We start from the raw sequence: 21123 nt of genomic DNA, 5'->3' as shown, positions 1-21123 counted from the left end.
TGCGACCCGCAGACGCCGCCATTTTGGGTCCCGACCACCACGAGGGGAGGAAGGGCACCACCATCTTGGGCCACCCCAGACCTGTACGACGCGTGGGGGTGGCCATTTTGTCCACCCCGCCGCCATCTTGTGACCCCCCAGCCATGTGCGATGTATGGGGGCAGCCACTTTGTTCATCCCCGACGCCATCTTGGACGGCAACAACGGACCCCACTCCACTACTACAACCACGTCTCGCTTCAATTACGCTCGATCAAGCTCGGCCCCGGACACTCCAGACGACGACGACAACGGTGCTAATAAACGGCCACGAGACACCATGCCTAGTCGACTCCGGGAGCACGGAGAGCTTTATCCACCCCGACACGGTAAGACGCTGTTCCTTGACCACCTATCCCAGCGCACAAAAGATTTCCCTAGCTGCAGGATCCCACTCCGTACAGATCCAAGGTTTCTGCATAGTTACCCTAACGGTGCAGGGGAGGGAGTTCAAAAACTACAAACTAAACGTCCTTCCCCAACTCTGCGCCCCCACCTTGCTGGGATTAGATTTCCAGTGCAATCTACAGAGCCTTACGTTCAAATTCGGCGGCCCAATACCCCCACTCACTATCTGCGGCCTCGCAACCCTCAAGGTGCAACCCCCGTCCTTGTTTGCGAACCTCACCCCGGATTGCAAACCCGTCGCCACTAGGAGCAGACGGTACAGCGCCCAGGTCCGGACCTTCATTCGGTCCGAAGTCCAGCGGCTACCAGGAAGGCATAATCCAGGCCAGCAATAGTCCCTGGAGAGCACAGGTGGTAGTAGTGAAGACAGGGGAGAAACAAAGGATGGTCATAGACTATAGCCAGACCATCAACAGGTACACACAACTAGACGCGTACCCTCTCCCCCGCATATCCGACATGGTCAATCGGATTGCCCAATATAAAGTCTTCTCCACCGTGGACCTCAAGTCCGCCTACCATCAGCTCCCCATCCGCCTAAGTGACCGCAAGTACACAGCCTTCGAGGCAGACGGGCAATTATACCATTTCCTAAGGGTCCCATTTGGCGTCACAAACAGGGTCACGGTCTTCCAACGGGAGATGGACCGAATGGTTGATCAACATGGGTTGCGGGCCACGTTCCCGTATCTCGACAATGTAACCATCTGCGGCCACGATCTGCAGGACCACGACGCCAACCTCCAAAAATTCCTCCAGACCGTCAAAGCCTTGAACCGCACGTACAACGAGGACAAGTGCGTTTTTAGCACCAACCGGCTAGCCATTCTGGGCTACGTAGTACGCAATGAGATAATAGGCCCCGACCCCGAACGTATGTGCGCCCTCATGGAATTTCCCCTCCCGCACTGCCCAAAAGCCCTGAAACGCTGCCTGGGGTTTTTTTCATACTACGCCCAGTGGGTCCCCCAGTATGCAGACAAGGCCCGCCCCCTAATACAGACCACGACCTTCCCTCTGTCGACAGAGGCTTACCAGGCCTTCAGCCGCATCAAAGCGGATATCGCAAAGGCCACGATGCGCGCCATCGACGAGTCCCTCCCCTTCCAGGTCGAGAGCGACGCCTCCGACGTAGCTCTAGCGGCCACCCTTAGCCAAGCGGGCAGACCCGTGGCCTTTTTCTCCCGGACCCTCCACGCCTCAGAAATCCGCCACTCCTCAGTGGAAAAGGAAGCCCAAGCCATAGTGGAAGCTGTGCGACATTGGAGGCATTACCTGGCCGGCAGGAGATTCACTCTCCTCACCGACCAACGGTCGGTAGCCTTCATGTTCGATAATGCACTGCAGGGCAAAATCAGAAACGACAAGATCTTGCGGTGGAGGATCGAGCTCTCCACCTTCAACTACGAGATTTTGTATCGTCCCGGAAAGCTGAACGAGCCGTCCGATGCCCTATCCCGCGGCACATGTGCGAACGCACAAATTAACCGCCTCCAAACCCTCCACGAGGACCTCTGCCACCCGGGGGTCACTCGGTTTTACCACTTCATCAAGTCCCGCAGTCTCCCATACTCTTTAGAGGAGGTCCGTACAGTCACAAGGGACTGCCATATCTGCGCGGAATGCAAACCGCAATTTTTCAGGCCGGATGGTGCGCACCTGATTAAGGCTTCCCGCCCCTTTGAACGCCTCAGTCTGGATTTCAAAGGGCCCCTTCCCCTCCACCGACCGCAACACATACTTTCTTAATGTGGTGGACGAATACTCCCGCTTCCCATTCGCCATTCCCTGCTCTGACATGACCGCGGCCACAGTCATTAAAGCCCCGAACACCATCTCTTCACACTGTTTGGTTGCCCCGCATACGTCCACAGCGACAGGGGGTCCTCTTTCATGAGTGACGAGCTGCGCCAGTTCCTGCTCAGCAAGGGCATAGCCTCAAGCAGGACGACCAGCTACAACCCCCGGGGGAACGGGCAAGTAGAGAGGGAGAACGGCACGGTCTGGAAGACCGTCCTACTGGCCCTACGGTCCAGGGACCTCCCAGTTTCACGGTGGCAGGAGGTCCTCCCGGACGCTCTCCACTCCATCCGGTCACTATTATGTACGAGCACTAATCAAACGCCTCATGAGTGTCTCCTTGTCTTCCCTAGGAGGGCCTCCTCTGGAACGTCGCTGCCGACCTGGCTGGCGGCCCCAGGACCCATCTTGCTCCGAAAGCATGTGCGGGCACACAAGGCGGACCCGTTGGTCGAAAGGGTTCACCTCCTCCACGCGAACCCGCAGTACGCTTACGTGGAGTACCCCGACGGCCGACAGGACACGGTCTCCCTGCGGGACCTGGCGCCCGCCGGAAACACACACACCCCCCCCCGACACCATTCACCCAACCCCCCCCCCTTCCTGCCACCGCCGCACCCCGCGACCGCCCCCTTCCCAGGAGGATCGGTTCCCCTCCCCTCAGGCCCGACCAAGAATAAAGCCCAAGCTGAAACCGTAAGGCTCCCGGAGACGACAACACCGGTACAAGCACCACCACCACCACCGGGGCCGAGGCGATCGACACGGACGACCAGACCGCCCGACCGACTCGTGGCGTCGATCTAAATCAATATATGGACTTTTCACAAGAACATTTTGCTTTTCTCCCGCTACCTTCTGTAAATAGTTGAAACAGGACAAAATTGTACAACACTGTATCGCCATGTGAATGTTTTCCTCCCAGGACCAGCCCTGTAAACCCTTACCACCAAACGAAGCATCACCCTGCCGGGTTCATTTTTGACAAGGGGTGAATGTGGTAGTATGTATTAGGGGTCATGTGGGACTGGAAGCCCTAATGTCATTGGCTGACAGATCCCGGGTCCTGGTAGGCCGTTGACCCCTCTAGCTCCGCCCTGAAGGCGGAGTATAAGAAGCCGGAGTCCTCCCCCGCAGGCCATTCTACTATCGAGTTGCGGGGGAACAGACACGCTTAATAAAGCCTCATCGACTTCACTCTATTCGTCTCACGGAGTCTTTGTGCGCTACACAGAAACACGGAGAGAGAGAGAGAGACACACACACGCGGCGAGAGACACACACACACGCGGCGAGAGAGAGACACACACACACACGCGGCGAGAGAGAGACACACACACACACACGCGGCGAGAGAGAGAGAGACACACACACGCGGCGAGAGAGAGACACACACACACGCGGCGAGAGAGAGAGAGAGACACACACGCGGCGAGAGAGAGAGAGACACACACGGCGAGAGAGACACACACACGCGGCGAGAGAGAGACACACACACACGCGGCGAGAGAGAGACACACAGACACGCGGCGAGAAAGACACACACACACGCGGCGAGAGAGAGACACACACACACGCGGCGAGAGAGAGAGAGAGAGACACACACGCGGCGAGAGAGAGAGAGACACACACGGCGAGAGAGACACACATACACACGGCGAGAGAGAGAGACACACACACACACGGCAAGAGAGAGAGACACACACACACACGGCAAGAGAGAGAGAGAGAGAGACACACACACACGGCGAGAGAGACACACACGGCGAGAGAGAGAGAGATAGAGAGAGAGAGACACACACGGCGAGAGAGCGAGAGACACACCCACGGCGAGAGAGAGAGAGAGAGACACACGGCGAGAGAGAGAGACACACGGCGAGAGAGAGAGAGAGAGAGAGAGAGAGAGAGAGTCACACACAAGGCGAGAGAGAGACACACACACGGCGAGAGAGAGAGCGAGAGAGAGACACACCCACGGCGAGAGAGCGACACACCCACGGCGAGAGAGCGACACACCCACGGCGAGAGAGCGACACACCCACGGCGAGAGAGCGACACACCCACGGCGAGAGAGCGACACACACACACGGCGAGAGAGAGAGACACACACACGGCGAGAGAGAGAGACACACACACGGCGAGAGAGAGAGACACACACACGGCGAGAGAGAGAGACACACACACGGCGAGAGAGAGAGACACACACACGGCGAGAGAGAGAGACACACACACGGCGAGAGAGAGAGACACACACACGGCGAGAGAGAGAGACACACACACGGCGAGAGAGAGAGACACACACACACGCGAGAGAGAGAGAGAGAGACACACACACACGCGAGAGAGAGAGAGAGAGACACACACGGCGAGAGAGAGAGACACACACACACGGCGAGAGAGAGAGAGAGAGACACACACACACACAAAGAACAATGAAAAGTACAGGACAGGAAGAGGACCTTCGGCCCTCCAAGCCCGTGCCGACCATGCTCCCTGACTAAACTACAATCTTCTACACTTCCTGGGTCCGTATCCGAGACACACACACACGGCGAGAGAGAGACACACACACAGCGGGCGCGCGGGGCACGGAGGGCGCGCGGGGCACGGAGGGCGAGCGCGCCAGGCATGGAGGGCGAGCGCGCCAGGCACGGAGGGAGAGCGCGCCAGGCACGGAGGGAGAGCGCGCCAGGCACGGAGGGAGAGCGCGCCAGGCACGGAGGGCGAGCGCGCCAGGCACGGAGGGCGAGCGCGCCAGGCACGGAGGGCGAGCGCGCCAGGCACGGAGGGAGAGCGCGCCAGGCACGGAGGGAGAGCGCGCCAGGCACGGAGGGAGAGCGCGCCAGGCACGGAGGGCGAGCGCGCCAGGCACGGAGGGCGAGCGCGCCAGGCACGGAGGGCGAGCGCGCCAGGCACGGAGGGCGAGCGCGCCAGGCACGGAGGGCGAGCGCGCCAGGCACGGAGGGCGAGCGCGCCAGGCACGGAGGGCGAGCGCGCCAGGCACGGAGGGCGAGCGCGCCAGGCACGGAGGGCGAGCGCGCCAGGCACGGAGGGAGAGCGCGCCAGGCACGGAGGGAGAGCGCGCCAGGCACGGAGGGAGAGCGCGCCAGGCACGGAGGGAGAGCGCGCCAGGCACGGAGGGAGAGCGCGCCAGGCACGGAGGGAGAGCGCGCCAGGCACGGAGGGAGAGCGCGCCAGGCACGGAGGGAGAGCGCGCCAGGCACGGGGGGAGAGCGCGCCAGGCACGGGGGGAGAGCGCGCGAGGTGGGGAGAGCGCGCGAGGTGGGGAGAGCGCGCGAGGCGGGGAGAGCGCGCGAGGCACAGAGAGAGCGAGGCACAGAGAGAGCGAGACACAGAGAGAGCGAGACACAGAGAGAGCGAGACACAGAGAGAGACAAAGACACACACAGAGACACAGAGAGTCACACGCACATACTCACACAGAGAGAGAGACAGAGACGGAGGCAGAAAGGGAGGCAGAAAGGGAGGCAGAGAGGGAGGCAGGAACAGAGAGGGAGGGAGAGAGGGAGGCCGAGAGGGAGGCCGAGAGGGAGGCCGAGAGGGAGGCCGAGAGGGAGGCCGAGAGGGAGGCCGAGAGGGAGGCCGAGAGGGAGGCCGAGAGGGAGGCCGAGAGGGAGGCCGAGAGGGAGGCCGAGAGGGAGGCCGAGAGGGAGGCCGAGAGGGAGGCCGAGAGGGAGGCCGAGAGGGAGGCCGAGAGGGAGGCCGAGAGGGAGGCCGAGAGGGAGGCCGAGAGGGAGGCCGAGAGGGAGGCCGAGAGGGAGGCCGAGAGGGAGGCCGAGAGGGAGGCCGAGAGGGAGGCCGAGAGGGAGGCCGAGAGGGAGGCCGAGAGGGAGGCCGAGAGGGAGGCCGAGAGGGAGGCCGAGAGGGAGGCCGAGAGGGAGGCCGAGAGGGAGGCCGAGAGGGAGGCCGAGAGGGAGGCCGAGAGGGAGGCCGAGAGGGAGGCCGAGAGGGAGGCCGAGAGGGAGGCCGAGAGGGAGGCCGAGAGGGAGGCCGAGAGGGAGGCAGAGAGGGAGGCAGAGACACAGCGAGAGAGACACAGCGAGAGAGACACAGCGAGAGAGACACAGCGAGAGAGACACAGCGAGAGAGACACAGCGAGAGAGACACAGCGAGAGAGACACAGCGAGAGAGACACAGCGAGAGAGACACAGCGAGAGAGACACAGCGAGAGAGACACAGCGAGAGAGACACAGCGAGAGAGACACAGCGAGAGAGACACAGCGAGAGAGACACAGCGAGAGAGACACAGCGAGAGAGACACAGCGAGAGAGACACAGCGAGAGAGACACAGCGAGAGAGACACAGCGAGAGAGACACAGCGAGAGAGACACAGCGAGAGAGACACAGCGAGAGAGACACAGCGAGAGAGACACAGCGAGAGAGACACAGCGAGAGAGACACAGCGAGAGAGACACAGCGAGAGAGACACAGCGAGAGAGACACAGAGAGAGAGACACAGAGAGAGAGACACAGAGAGAGAGACACAGAGAGAGAGACACAGAGAGAGAGACACAGAGAGAGAGACACAGAGAGAGAGACACAGAGAGAGAGACACAGAGAGAGAGACACAGAGAGAGAGACACAGAGAGAGAGACACAGAGAGAGAGACACAGAGAGAGAGACACAGAGAGAGAGACACAGAGAGAGAGACACAGAGAGAGAGACACAGAGAGAGAGACACAGAGCATTGAGTTGTAGGACAGGCAGCTGCTTTGTGAATAGAGGCTGAAAGTTGACAATAAAAAGGTTAAGGCCTTTTCTAGCTTGGAAGACTTAAAGGAGAAATATGGGCCTTTGGACGAGGACTGATTCAGGTACGGATCTGGGTCAAGCAGTTTTCTCCGGGCTTCCCAGTGTTCACCCATCCACCTTGCTGGAGCATATTTTATCCTGCGCAGGATCGGTGAAAGGTAGCACGTCCGGGATATATCAACGAATAGTGGGGGCGGAGTTGGGATCAGTTGGGGGAGAAGCAAAATGGATGAAGGAATTGGGGCCAATACAAGAGGACGGGGTGTGGTGTGAGGAGGAGGATTGCGACATCGTCTCGCATGAGGCTGAGCATCATTCAGTTTAAAGGTAGTTCGAGCGAGGATGAGCCGCTTTTTTGAAGGAAGATAGATGCGAGCGTTGTAGGTGCGAGTATTGTTCAAGGGAACCTGCACATCACACACACATGTTCTGGTCGTGCCCAGGCTGGTGGAGTTTTGGGGGGGCTTTTTTGACACCTTGTTGGCTATCCTGACTGTGGGGGTGCAATCCTGTCCAATGGTGGCGATCTTTGGGGTCTGCGATGTGCCGGAACTGCATACGGGAGAAGGGGCGGATGTCCTGGCCTTTGCTCCGATGGTGGCTCGGAGACGTGTCCTATTGGGTGGGAAGATGACGGCACCACCAAAGGCTTTGGCGTGGCTGGGCGATTTTATGGAATTTGTGCGTCTCGAGAAGGTCAAATACACCTTGACAGGGTCGATTCAGGGGTTCTATTGAAGATGGCGACCGTTTATAGTGTACTTCAAAGAATTGGTCACCGCTACAGTGTTGGGGGGGGGTGGCTGAGAGGTAGGGTGGTTTGCTGGTTTATAGAAGGGGTCGTCCTGTTTCTGCGGGAGGGGACAGTAGAGGTGAGAGTCTTTGTAAACAGTATTTGTTTATGGAATTTTCTTCGGGTTCACGACTTTTATATTCTTTGTATGAAATGTTAATAACGTTTTTTAAATCATTTCCAAAAACAAAATAAGGCCTGCCTTACATTACAGTAGTTCCAGCTTCCAGCACTGTATCATTAGAATCATGCACAGGTATTGGAAGCTGTCAGCAGAGGTTTGTAGCATTATGGAAACTTGGAAGGGTTAATTGTTGAAGCACTCATTGTCCTGAAGAATCAAAATAATTGTTGCAAAAGCACGTACACAGATCAAAGTAATTGGTTCTAGCTAGACAACATTCTCTACATATTTAAGGAGTGAGACATGAGAAAAATGTGCTCCAAACTGTTGTGGCTGATCCTACCTTGCCAAGGAATAACACAAGGAAATATTTATGAGGGTTGCAGAACTTTTACAGGTGTCATTTTGGCTTCATAAAATTACTCCTCTTCCTGTCTGAATCACTATCACTCCAGTCCTCCAAAGACCTATGTCTGACACAGTGCTTGTTCTATTCTACATGTTTCCCTTCACCCAAAGACACATCAGGTTCCACAATACCTAGATCCACCCCACCACCATTTATTTTAACCCCTCATTGTACCTGTGTTGTCAGACTGTGTCTCCAACATTTAATCCTCAATAAACAGTAAGTTGAACCAAATTAAAGACTGGAAAACGAAGCAATCGACTTCAGACACCACCATAAACATGGTAGATCAATGATTCCACATTAGTCCCCAATCACCGTCTCAGGCTGAAACAAACTGTTCACAACCTCGGCATTCCATTCGACCCTGAGCAGAGCTTCTGGCCTGATATTTAAGACAATCTACTTCTATATCCAAAACATCACAGTACTCCACCTCACCAAAGTACTTTTCTGTACCTTCAGTCATAAGTACTGAATGCTCTGCTACCGGTCTTCTACTCTTCCACATCGTATAAACTTACTCACATCCAAAATTCTGTTGGTTGTATCTTTTATCGCACCGAACCCTGTACAACCCATCATCCATGTGCTTGCTGATCTACATAGGCTCCCTGTCTATAGTTTACATCTATCCTTCAACCATTTCAACACTAATCTCTGGAATACTATCCCCAAATCTTTTCGCCTTTGCTACTCCTTTAGGTCTCTCTATAAAAACCTCCCTCTTCTTGATCAATCCTCCTAACGTCCTTTCCCCGGTTTCAACTCAATGGCAATTTTCAACTGATAATGCTCCTATCAAGTGCCTTGGATTATGTTATTACAATAAAGATGTTACATAAATGCACGGTATTGTTGTAGTTTGAGACTTTTATTACCGAGTAAAAGAGGCATCCAATAGTCAAAGGTTTTCTTTTGGAATAGTAAATGTTATGAAAACATTTCACTAGAGTACTCCCGGAAGCGACCATGGAGTGACTGGTCGCACATTTGGTGGCTCCCACTCGTGGCGGTTTTTTCGGACCTTTTCCCTGGCTAACAAGGAACATAGGTGAAGGAGAGTGAGAGAAAAGGATTTACCCTTTGGGGGATGGAACGGAGGGCCAGAAGTGGTCGAAAGAGAGGGAATAGTTGTTGGAGGTGGTGCGGCACCTGCGACGCACGTGGAGATGGCGGAGGGGCTGGGAGTGGCCCGGCCGGCTTAGTGGTCGACGGAGCAACTAGTGAGATTCTTGAACGAGAAGTTCACCCAGCAACACAAGGAGAGTCTGGAGGACCTGGCCCGGGCGGTGGATTCGGTAAAGGCGGTGGTTGACCGCATTGAGACGAGGCTGGAGGCCCAGGGTCAGGCGATCCGGAAGATGGAGGAGGTGGTGGGGGAAACACTGGGAGCAGTTTGGCTCGATGACAACGGAGATGGGGCTGATGCGTGATCAGCAGAAGCGGCTCCAGGAGAAGGTTGAACTCAAAAGAACTGGTCACAAGGGCAGAATATAAAGATCGTTGGCCTGCGGAGGGGTGTGAAGGAGCCGATGCTGGTGCGTATGTAGGGAGGATGCTGGAGATGTTGCTCGGAGAGGGCACGTTTGCACGGCCGTTGGAGGTGGATCGAGCGCACAGGGCGCTAATGAGGAAGCCCCAGGGGAGAGAGCTGCCGAGGGCAATGGTGGTGCGGTTGCACTGGTTCCTGGACAAGGAACAGATTATGAGGTGGGCCAGGCAGACGAGGAGCTGCATATGGGAAGGCAGTGAAATCAGAGTGTACCAGGACCTGGGTGCAGAGTTGGCCAAGAGGAGGGCGAGTTTCAACAAGGTCAAGGCAGCCTTCTACAAGAAGGGGGTGAAGTTCGGACAGTTGTACCCGGCACGTCTGTGGGTGACCTACGAAGGCTGGGAATTGCACTTTGGATCGGCGGAGGAGGCGGTAGAATTGAGACAATGGACTGGCAGGAGAAGGTGGTGGACCTTGAACTTTTCGTGGTTATGTTAACTTATTTCGGGGAAGTTCGGGGCCATTTCATTTTCTGCTTCAGGTTTGTTTTTTGTTCTTTAGAGTACCCAATTCATTTTTTCCAATTAAGGGGCAATTTAGCGTGGCCAATCCACCTACCCTGCACATCTTTGGGCTGTGGGGGTGAAACCCACGCAGACACGGGGAGAATGTGCAAACTCCACACAGACAGTGACCCAGGGCTGTGATTTGAACCCGGGTCCTCAGCGCCGCAGTCCCAGTGCTAACCACTGCGCCACATGCCGCCCCTTTAGTTCTTTGTTAGGGGACGGGGAGTTGGTCTCTTTGTTTGGGTTTGGAGAGGGCTTGCTTTTCGTTTGTTTGCACTGATGTTTGAGCGGAGAGGGGAAGTGAATCAGTGGGGGGGGTAGGATGCTAGGTGCCATGGGCAGGAGCTGCCAGGCTAGCTGGGCAGGTTAGTTCACAAAAGCGCAAGGGTGGGGTGAGAGGAAGGTCAGTGGGGAGATGGGGGGGTTGGGCGGAGGGGGGTGGGGGGAGGTACTGCTGACAGGGATAGGGCTTGTAAAATGTAAGGGGAGGCGAATTGATGGCGGTGGGCACCCGAGGGCGGGCCTGGGGCGCCTGAGGGTGGGCCAAGAGGGGATATGGTTGATCGGCCCGGGGGGGGGGGGGGGGGGGGGGGGGGGGATGTGGAGATTTGGGAATTTTTGTTTTACCTGCATGTGCAGAAGGTGTACACCCGAATAGATATCTACGTGATAGATAAGACGTTGTTGGCAGGGGTGGTGGATGTCGAGTATTCGGCAATAGTGGTGTCGGACAATGCCCCGCACTGGGTGAATATACGAGTGAGCTAAGGGGGGTGGGGGCCAGCGCCCAAAATGGAGGCTAGATGTGGGACTGTTAGCGGAGGAGGAAATGTGTGAGTGGGTGAGGAAGGCCATCCGGGAGAATGTTGAGATTAATGACAGGGGGAGGTGTCGGGAGGTGTTGGCAGGTACGGTCTTGGAGGCACTGAAAGCAGTGGTCAGGGGGGAGTTTATTTTGATTCGGGCGCATAGAGAAAAGGCGGAGCGGGTGGAGATAGAAAGGCTCAGGGAGGAAATCCTGCAAGTGGACCGGAGATATGCAGAGACCCCGGAAGAAGGGCTGCTAAAGGAACGCCAGAGGCCGCAAATGGAATTTGGGCTGTTATCCACGGGTAAGGCGGTAGAGCAGCTGTGAAGGGTGAGAGGGGCGGTTGACGCATGATCAATGACCACTAAAGCAAGGTTGTAGCCCAACTGAAGGCTTTAATAAGCTAGAAGTTTCCCCCAGCAGCTCAGGTACAGAAAGAAGGCTGCTGGGACGGCACGGGCTCTTATACCCCGCCTTGCAGGGCGGAGCTACCATACAGTTTGACCAATAGGAAACATACAATATATACCAATGGTGTTCCAGCATCACCAGGTACCGTAATACCTCGACACAGACTACCACATTGGTATAAAAGTACGGGGAGAAAGCGAGCAGGATGTTAGCGCACCAGTTGAGGAAGCAGGAGGCGGCAAATGAAATTGGGAAAGTGAAGGACACAGAAGGGAACACGGTCTTGGACACGGCAGGGGTGAATGGGGTATTTAGGGAGTTTTGCAGTAAATTATAGAAGTCAGAAACCCCAGCCAAGAGGAGGGGATGAGAAGGTTTCTGGGAGGGTTGGAGTTCCCGAAGATGGACGAGGAGTTGGTGGAGGGCTTGATGGCCCCAATCGGGCTTGTAGACGTAGTAGAGGGGTTGGAGGCGATGCAATCAGGTAAGGCCTCAGGACCAGACGGGTACCCGGTGGAATTCTACAAGAAGTTCTCGGGGGTGTTGGGACCGCTGTTGGTCAGGGGCTTCAATGAAGCAAAGATGCGGAGAGTGCTCCCCCTGACGTTGTCACAAGCGTCAATCTCCCTCATTTTAAAGCGGGATAAGGACCCACGGGAAAACTGTGGGTCATATAGACCGATCTCCCTGTTAAATGTGGATGCCAAACGGTTGGCGAAGATCCTGGCCACAAGGATCGAGCATTGCGTCCCAGGGGTAATTGGGGAGGACCAGACGGGGTTCGTTAATGGGCGGCATTTGGCGACCAACATTAGGAGATTGCTTAATGTAATTATGATGCCTCCAGAGCAGCGCGAGGTTGAGGTGGTGGTGGCCATTGACTCAGAGAAGCCCTTTGATCGGAGTGGAGGGCGGTTTGGGTCCTCACCTGAGGAAGGAGCTGTGTCCCGAAAGCTAGTGTTTGAAACAAACCTGTTGGACTTTAACCTGGTTGTGGTATTATAGGTATTACGGTACCTGATCGGCTAAAGCACCATTAGTGGAAACTGTATGCTTTCTATTAGTTAGAGTGTATGATAGCTCCGCCCTGATAGGTGGGGTATAAGAACCCGTGCCGCCCCAACAGCCCTCAATCTGTACCGGAGCTGCTGAGGGAAACATCTAGCTTATTAAAGCCTTCAGTCGGACGACAGCCTCGCTTTAGTGGTCAATGATCGTGCATCACTGGTGTTGTAAGACTTCTTACTGTGCTCACTCCAGTCCAACGCCGGCATCTCCACATCATGGTTTGGGTTTGGGCTGGGATTTGTGGACTGGGTCCGGTTGCTATAACAGGCACCGTTGGTGAGTGTGCGGACGAATCAGGTGAGATCGGACTACTTCAGGTTACACCAGGGGACGTGCAGGGATGTCCACTTTCCCCACTGTTGTTTGCCTTGGCTGTAAAGCAGTTGGCATTGAGTGTATCGAGGGTCTGGCAGAGGGTAGTACGGGGGGGGGCCGATGGGGGAAATTGGAGGGATTATGGGGATATCAGCGGAATTCGGCGGTTTTCATGATACAAATTGAATATGGGTAAGAATGAGGTCCTTGCGATCCAAGCAAGGGGGCAGGAGAAGAGATTGGGTGAGTTGCCGTTCAAGTTGGTGGGAGGGCACTTTCGATATTTGGGTATCCAGGTGGTACGGGGGTAGGAGCAGCTGCATAAACTAAATTTGGGTCAGATGGTAGATCAGATGAGGGGGATTTTCCGAGGTGGGATGCGCTCCCGTTGTCGTGGGCGGGTACAGACAGTTAAAATGACAATCCTCCCAAGGTTTTTGTTTGTTTTCCAGGGTCTCCCAAGGCGTTCTTCAAAAAGGTGAATACAGGGATCTCGGCATTTGTTTGGGTCTGTAAAACCCCGCGGGTGAAAAAGGTGTGGCGGGGGGGGGCCTCCTGAATTTCATCAACTATTACTGGGTGGAGAATATTGCGATGGTCAGGAAGTGGGTAGTGGGGGAGGGGTCGATATGGGAGCGGGTGGAGGCTGCGTCATGTGAGCACACATGTTTGGGGGCATTATTGACTGCACTTCTGCCGTCCTCATCAGCTCGGTACTCCACAAGCCCAGTAGCAGTGGCAGCCCTGCGGGTGTGGAGACAGTGGAGGCAGCATATGGAATTAGAAGGGGCATCGTGAGAGCGGCAATATGTGATAACCACCGGTTCGCTCCGGAGGGGGCTGGACAAGGGGGTTTTGGATGTGGCAGCGGACAGGGATCGAGAGATTTGGGGATCTATTTATTGATGAGGGTTTCCCGAGCATGGAGGAGGAGTTTGAGTTGTCAGGGGGGGAATGGGTTCCGGTATCTGCAGGTGAGGAATTTTGAGCGGAGGCAGGTTTCAACCTTCCCGCACCTGCCGCACCGGGGACTGCAGGATAAGGTGGTGTAGAGAACAGAAGTAGGAGAGGGGAAGGTCTCAGAGATCTATAAGGAGCTGATGGAGTGGGAGGGGGCCCCGATAGGGGAGGTGAAGAGAAAGTGGGAAGAGGAGCTGGGTGGGCTGCTGGAGGCCGGATTATGGGAAGAGGCCCCGAGGATTGTTAATGCATCCTCGTCATGCACCAGGCTCAGCCTGATACAATTTAAGGTGTTCTACAGGGCACACTTGACTGTGGCCAGGTGAGCAGATGGAGGATAGGTGTGGGCGCTGTGCGAGGGGTCCTGCGAACCATGTCGATATATTTTGGGCATGTCCAAGGCTGAGGGATTTCTGGCAGGGGTTTTCTGACGTAATGTCAGAGGTATTACAAACGAGGGTGGTGCCGAGTCCAGAGGTGGTGATCGGTGTGTCCGAAGACCCGGAGACCAGGGCCGAGAGAGGCCGACATCCTGGCATTTGCCTCCCTGGTGGCCCGGAGACGGATCTTACTAGGGCGGAGGGAGTCGGAGCCCCCGCAGTCAAGGGTGTGGCTTAATGACATGGCGGGATTTTTCAGACTCAAGGAGATTAAATTTGCCTTGAGGGATTCATTGCATGGGGGGTTTGCTCGGAGGTTGGAAAATCAAGGTTATGAATTTTTGCATCAAATTGTGATCCATAATTTAAATGATGTGGAGATGCCGGCGTTGGACTGGGGTGAGCACAGTACGAAGTCTTACAACACCAGGTTAAAGTCCAACAGGTTTGTTTCGATGTCACTAGCTTTCGGAGCGCTGCTCCTTCCTCAGGTGAATGAAGAGGTATGTTCCAGAAACACATATATAGACAAATTCAAAGATGCCAAACAATGCTAGGTCGCATTCCTAGCATTGTTTGGCATCTTTGAATTTGTCTATGTGTTTCTGGAATATACCCCTTCATTCACCCGAGGAAGGAGCAGCGCTCCGAAAGCTAGTGACATCGAAACAAACCTGTTGGACTTTAACCTGGTGTTGTAAGACTTCGTACCATAATTTAAATCACAAAGTCACCGGGAACACTCAAAATCCATTCTTCCAAATATTTTGATACCAGATATTTTATTTTATTTAGCCAGATAAAGAATCCCACTGATAATCTTTATTATTGTCACAAGTAGGCTTACATTAATACTGCAATAAAGTTAATGTGAAGCTACTGTTACTTATCATGACATTTACAAGTTCCAGATTGTAATCAAAATTAATTTCAACGGAAGTATCAAGGAAAGCATTATGCTAAATGGGGCACTAAATTAATCAAAACCGCATTGAGATAAAAGTTTTTTTAATAAATTGTCCCAGGTATTACTACAGACATCTCCCTCCCAACATATTAAACGCACCTCTAATAATGGAGTGCTGCTTTTTGAATGTGTTATCTGTGACTAGTAGATGCAACTGATGTGACAAATTCGGGTACTGTGCAATGTCAAAAGTAATACGCCACACCAACAAACAGTTACAGATTTTAAAATTACATAAAACATTTAGAACTTTTTCCAAAAAAATAGAAACCTTGGTAAAATAATATGTGCAGTAGCCAGTTATCCTATCGTGTAAGCATTCCTGTTGTGCAACATTACACCCTTCAACGTACACAGCAATTGGTAGAAGGACATCTTCCTGGTGTAGCTAGTTCCAATTACAGCATTTCATCTATATTTTATTCCCCACACAATCCCTACTTGTATGTAACTAATCAGCAATATTTTATTACAAGCACTCATGACAAACTAGACACTGGATTATGCTGCAATTGAAGAGCATGTAGAATCAATCAGGTCAATTTGGAGGACAGTGTAATGGAAATGCCAGAGTGGTGAAAAAAAAATGTTCATCATTCAAAAGGCATGCATGGCAGGAAGTGGAGAGTAAACCACACCCATTATTGCACTGAAGCTCAATTGCAGTGTTTTTGCTGAAGTTGCTAGCTCCTGTTGACCAGACTGCCCCATCAGTTCCATTACATAATATTAGACTTGAATAAACACTGGACATGGGAATTATTGAAAGATAGTGTTTTGCATGATCCAATAATTTAGTGACAATAATATAGCATAATTGCAGCAAATGCTATAATCAAGATGCAATTTTTAAATTCCAGTTCTGCATTTTAAAATGGTTATATTTGTTACTTTTTCACTGGACATCGGCGATACGCAGTTCATGAAGAGCTCCTTTCCCAAAACCTAATGAAGCCCAACCCCATTATAGGGTCAAACAGCAATAAGCAATTGCAAAAAAGCATCTAATAATGAAAGAGGTGCTCTCGCGTAAGCAGTTGCAGAGAGCAAGGTTTTCCAATTCTGTACACGTTAAATCACTAGTCTTTGACAACAGTAAGTGAAATATCTATTCAAACACGTGGAAAGAAATTAAGTGTCTTGTGCACTTTTACTGGGATCAATCACAAAAAAAATCTCACCTCGCTTGTGAAGCCACCCCTCTTTCACTATTGTACCTTCAGTCATAGCGGTACGAAAGATTCAAGCAGCAGCAGCAGCAGAACTCCACACCAAAGGGAATTGACTGTAACTCTCCTATTCTTCACAGAACCTGCATTAGACAGAATAAACACACAGATAAGTAGCAGGGAATTGTGTAAGTAGGTTTGCTGTTATGAAATAGGGCGGGTAGGAGAGCTCATCCACACTTTGGTGGTTTCCAAGCCGGCGAGACTGATCTATTTCTTAATGAATGGCAAGGACGGCAACGCCTCTAGTGCAGCCTCGGCAGCGAGCATCCTTCCCGCCCGCCACTCACCCCCACGGGGCGAGCACCTCCCCGGCTCCGGCCGAAGTGGACTCAGCCCGGGTGCTGACCGATCTCCCAACCCCGGGCAACTCTTCACCCTTCCCCGGACAGACAGCTGGAAACGGGCCTAGAGCTGGGCCAGGCCTGGGACCGCTGTCAGTGCAAAGTTTACCCCGAAGCCCCGAGGTGTTCCTTACCTGCAGCTGGGCCGGTCTCTCCCCATGCTGTGCCCTGACTTTGAGCTGCGGGACATGAATGCAAAGGACGGCGCTGAGCTGCTGGAGCGCAAGGCGACTGCACCACTTCCTCCTTGTGTGAGAATCGGTGACGTTAAGCTGGCCTGGGCTTCCCGGCACGTCAGTTCGGGGGCTCCAGCCCAGCCCTACATTCCTAACTAGCACTGACACAAAGTTAACTAGCAGTGACACTACGTTAACTAGCAGGATCCGCAGCAAACAAATTAACCACTGCAACAATTAGCTGCAGTGACCAAAGTCACCCATTAACTACCAGCATCAAACAAAGTAACTATTACAACCGTCGGTAAACAGCTTACAGGCACTCGCTAAGTAACTCCTGGAATCAACTATACATTTGAATACTGCTGGAAGTGACCCGAAAAGAAACAGCCCCCGAGACTACACAAAACAAACTCTGGGACCAGCATAAAGTCAAACTGTTGTGATGGGCAGTGAACAGTCACACTTTCCATTGGCGGGTGGGTTGGTAACCAGAGGACATCGGTTTAAGATCATTTTTTTAAATATTCGTTCAGGGGATGTGGGCAATCGCTTACTGGGCCAGCATTTATTGCCCATCCCTAATTGTCCTTCCACTGAGTGCTCACCCATTTCAGAGTCAACCACACCCATTTCAGAGTCAACCACATTGCTGTGGGTCTGGAGTCACGTGTAGGTCAGACCAGGTTAAGGTCAGTGTGGGGTTGCACATTCTCCCAGTGTCAGCATGGGTTTCCTCCGGGTGCTCCGGTTTCCTCCCACAGTCCAAAGATGTGCGGATTAGGTGGATTGGCCGTACTAAATTGCCTCTTAGTGTCCAAAAAAGGTTGGATGGGGTTATGGGGAGGGACTGATGCCCCTTTGGAGGATAGGTGCAGACTCTGCATTGTAAGGGATTCTATGATTCCAGATTTCCTTCCATAAAGGGCGTTAGTGAATCTGAGGGTTTTTACTACAATTGACAATGGTTTCATGGTCATCGTTAGACTTTTTCTGAATTCTACCCCCGTGGACCCGAACAGGCGCCTTAGTGTGGCGACTGGAGGATTTTCACAGTAACTTCATTGCAGTGTTAATGTAAGCCTACTTGTGACACTAATAAAGATTATTATTAATCCAAATTTCACCATCTGCCGTGGTGGGATTCGAAACCAGATCCCCAAAACATTACCCAAGGTCTCTGGATTATTAGTCCAGCAACAATGCCATTGCACCACCACTGTCCCATGAAATAATTAATGAAGAATCAGTTATTATCTGAAAGCACTGCTGGTCATAGCAGATTCAATCACCAACTTCAAAATGGAATTGGATATCTGTTCAAAAGAAAAACATTGCAGGCCGAAGGGTAAGAAATTGGGTCCCACCTTCAAAGAGCCAGCATCAGAATGATGAAGCAAACGGCCCCCTTTGCCCTGTGAGATTCTGAAACCATCCTTCCTTCCATCTTAAGTCAGAAGTGGGGATGGTCACCGATGGCTGCACAATGTTCAGCACCATTCATGTCTCCTCAGATACTGAAGTAGTTCATGCCCAAACGCAAAAAGACCTGGATAATATCGAGTCAGGAGTGTGATGGAATACTCTCCACTTACCTGGATAAATGCAGCTCCAACAACACTCAAGAAGCTCAACACCATCCAGGACAAAGCAGCCCACTTGATTGCTGCCCCTTCCACAAATATTCACTCCCTCCACCACTGACGCATGGTGGCAACAGTGTGTACCATCTACAAGATGCACTGCAGGAACTCACCAAGGCTCTTGAGGCACACCTTCCAAACACACAATCGCTACCATCTAGAAAAACAAAGGCAGCAGATACGTGGGAGCACCACCTTCTGGAAGTTCCCCTTAAAGCTACACACTATCTAGACTTGGAACTACATCACCGTTCCTTCACTGTCATGGGTCAAAATCCTAGAGTTCCCTTCTTAACAGCACTGCGAATGTACAAGCACCTCATGGACTATAACGGTTCAAGAAGTTAGCGACACATCACCTTCTCAAAGGCAATTAGGGATGGTCAATAAATGCTGGCTTCACCGACCATAGGCACACCCCATGAACACATTTTTTAAAACACACCAAACGAAGTAACTACTAGAATTTCCGAAATAAAAATGTGAAATCCTGATTTTACTCTCTGTAACTATTGGAATTAGTGAGTAAGGATATCAGGCTGGAACTGTAAAGGGCTTTCCTGAGACTGCAGCTGGAGCAGCTGGGCATGGGAGCAATAGGTCAGAAGGTGAGAGCATTGAGGGAGAACTAGGGAATAGGGACAGTGGGGCTCTGAGGCAGAGCAGACAGGGAGAAGTTGCTGAACACAGCGGGTCTGGTGGCCTGAAGTGCATATGTTTTAATGCAAGAAGTATTACGGGTAAGGCAGATGAACTTAGAGCTTGGATTAGTACTTGGAACTATGATGTTGTTGCCATTACAGAGACCTGGTTGAGGGAAGGGCAGGATTGGCAGCTAAACGTTCCAGGATTTAGATGTTTCAGGCGGGATAGAGGGGGATGTAAAAGGGGAGGCGGAGTTGCGCTACTGGTTCGGGAGAATATCACAGCTATACTGCAGGAGGACACCTCAGAGGGCAGTGAGGCTATATGGGTAGAGATCAGGAATAAGAAGGGTGCAGTCACAATGTTGGGGGTTTACTACAGGCCTCCCAACAGCCAGCGGGAGATAGAGGAGCAGATAGGTAGACAGATTTTGGAAAAGAGTAAAAACAACAGGGTTGTGGTGATGGGAGACTTCAACTTCCCCAATATTGACTGGGACTCACTTAGTGCCAGGGGCTTAGACAGGGCGAAGTTTGTGAGGAGCATCCAGGAGGGCTTCTTAAAACAATATGTAGACAGTCCAACTAGGGAAGGGGCGGTACTGGACCTGGTATTGGGGAATGAGCCCGGCCAGGTGGTAGATGTTTCAGTAGGGGAGCATTTTGGTAACAGTGACCACAATTCAGTAAGTTTTAAAGTACTGGTGGACAAGGATAAGAGTGGTCCTAGGATGAATGTGCTAAATTGGGGGAAGGCTAATTATAACAATATTAGGCAGGAACTGAAGAACATAGATTGGGGGCGGATGTTTGAGGGCAAATCAACATCTGACATGTGGGAGGCTTTCAAGTGTCAGTTGAAAGGAATTCAGGACCGGCATGTTCCTGTGAGGAAGAAGGATAAATACGGCAATTTTCGGGAACCTTGGATAACGAGAGATATTGTAGGCCTCGTCAAAAAGAAAAAGGAGGCATTTGTCAGGGCTAAAAGGCTGGGAACAGACGAAGCCTGCGTGGAATATAAGGAAAGTAGGAAGGAACTTAAGCAAGGAGTCAGGAGGGCTAGAAGGGGTCACGAAAAGTCATTGGCAAATAGGGTTAAGGAAAATCCCAAGGCTTTTTACACGTACATAAAAAGCAAGAGGGTAGCCAGGGAAAGGGTTGGCCCACTGAAGGATAGGCCAGGGAAATGGGCGAGGTACTAAATTAATACTTTGCATCAGTATTCACCAAAGAGAAGAAATTGGTAGATGTTGAGTCTGGAGAAGGGTGTGTAGATAGCCTGGGTCACATTGAGATCCAAAAAGACGAGGTGTTGGGTGTCTTAAAAAATATTAAGGTAGATAAGTCCCCAGGGCCTGATGGGATCTACCCCAGAATACTGAAGGAGGCTGGAGAGGAAATTGCTGAGGCCTTGACAGAAATCTTTGGATCCTCACTGTCTTCAGGGGATGTCCCGGAGGACTGGAGAATAGCCAATGTTGTTCCTCTGTTTAAGAAGGGTAGCAAGGATAATCCAGGGAACTACAGGCCGGTGAGCCTTACTTCAGTGGTAGGGAAATTACTGGAGAGAATTCTTCGAGACAGGATCTACTCCCATTTGAAAGCAAATGGACGTATTAGTGAGAGGCAGCATGGTTTTGTGAAGGGGAGGTCGTGTCTCACTAACTTGATAGAGTTTTTTGAGGAGGTCACTAAGATGATTGATGCAGGTAGGGCAGTGGATGTTGTCTATATGGACTTCAGTAAGGCCTTTGACAAGGTCCCT

General features: G+C 52.6%; 1 protein-coding gene across 2 annotated transcripts in view; it reads right to left on the bottom strand.

Annotated features, from left to right (window-relative positions):
* The window catches only part of akt1 (v-akt murine thymoma viral oncogene homolog 1), a 236340-nt gene extending 218978 nt beyond the window's left edge, over positions 1 to 17362 (bottom strand). The window contains exons 1-2 of one of the 2 annotated variants that reach the window (XM_072489841.1): positions 17027 to 17362; positions 16501 to 16631 (exon numbers count right to left, since the gene is read on the bottom strand). In XM_072489841.1, coding sequence (XP_072345942.1) covers positions 16501 to 16546 — 46 coding nt within the window. In that variant the 5' untranslated portion in view covers positions 16547 to 16631; positions 17027 to 17362. The remainder of the gene's footprint in view (positions 1 to 16500; positions 16632 to 17026) is intronic. The other variant, XM_072489842.1, reaches the window with a different exon arrangement.
* Between the last annotated feature and the right edge of the window lie 3761 nt (positions 17363 to 21123).

This window comes from Scyliorhinus torazame, chromosome 2 (assembly GCF_047496885.1).
Source record: "Scyliorhinus torazame isolate Kashiwa2021f chromosome 2, sScyTor2.1, whole genome shotgun sequence".
In the NCBI taxonomy this organism is placed as follows: Eukaryota; Metazoa; Chordata; class Chondrichthyes; order Carcharhiniformes; family Scyliorhinidae; genus Scyliorhinus; species Scyliorhinus torazame.
The sequence above is the reverse complement of the archived record's forward strand: the minus strand, read 5'-3'. Positions and strand labels throughout refer to the sequence as shown.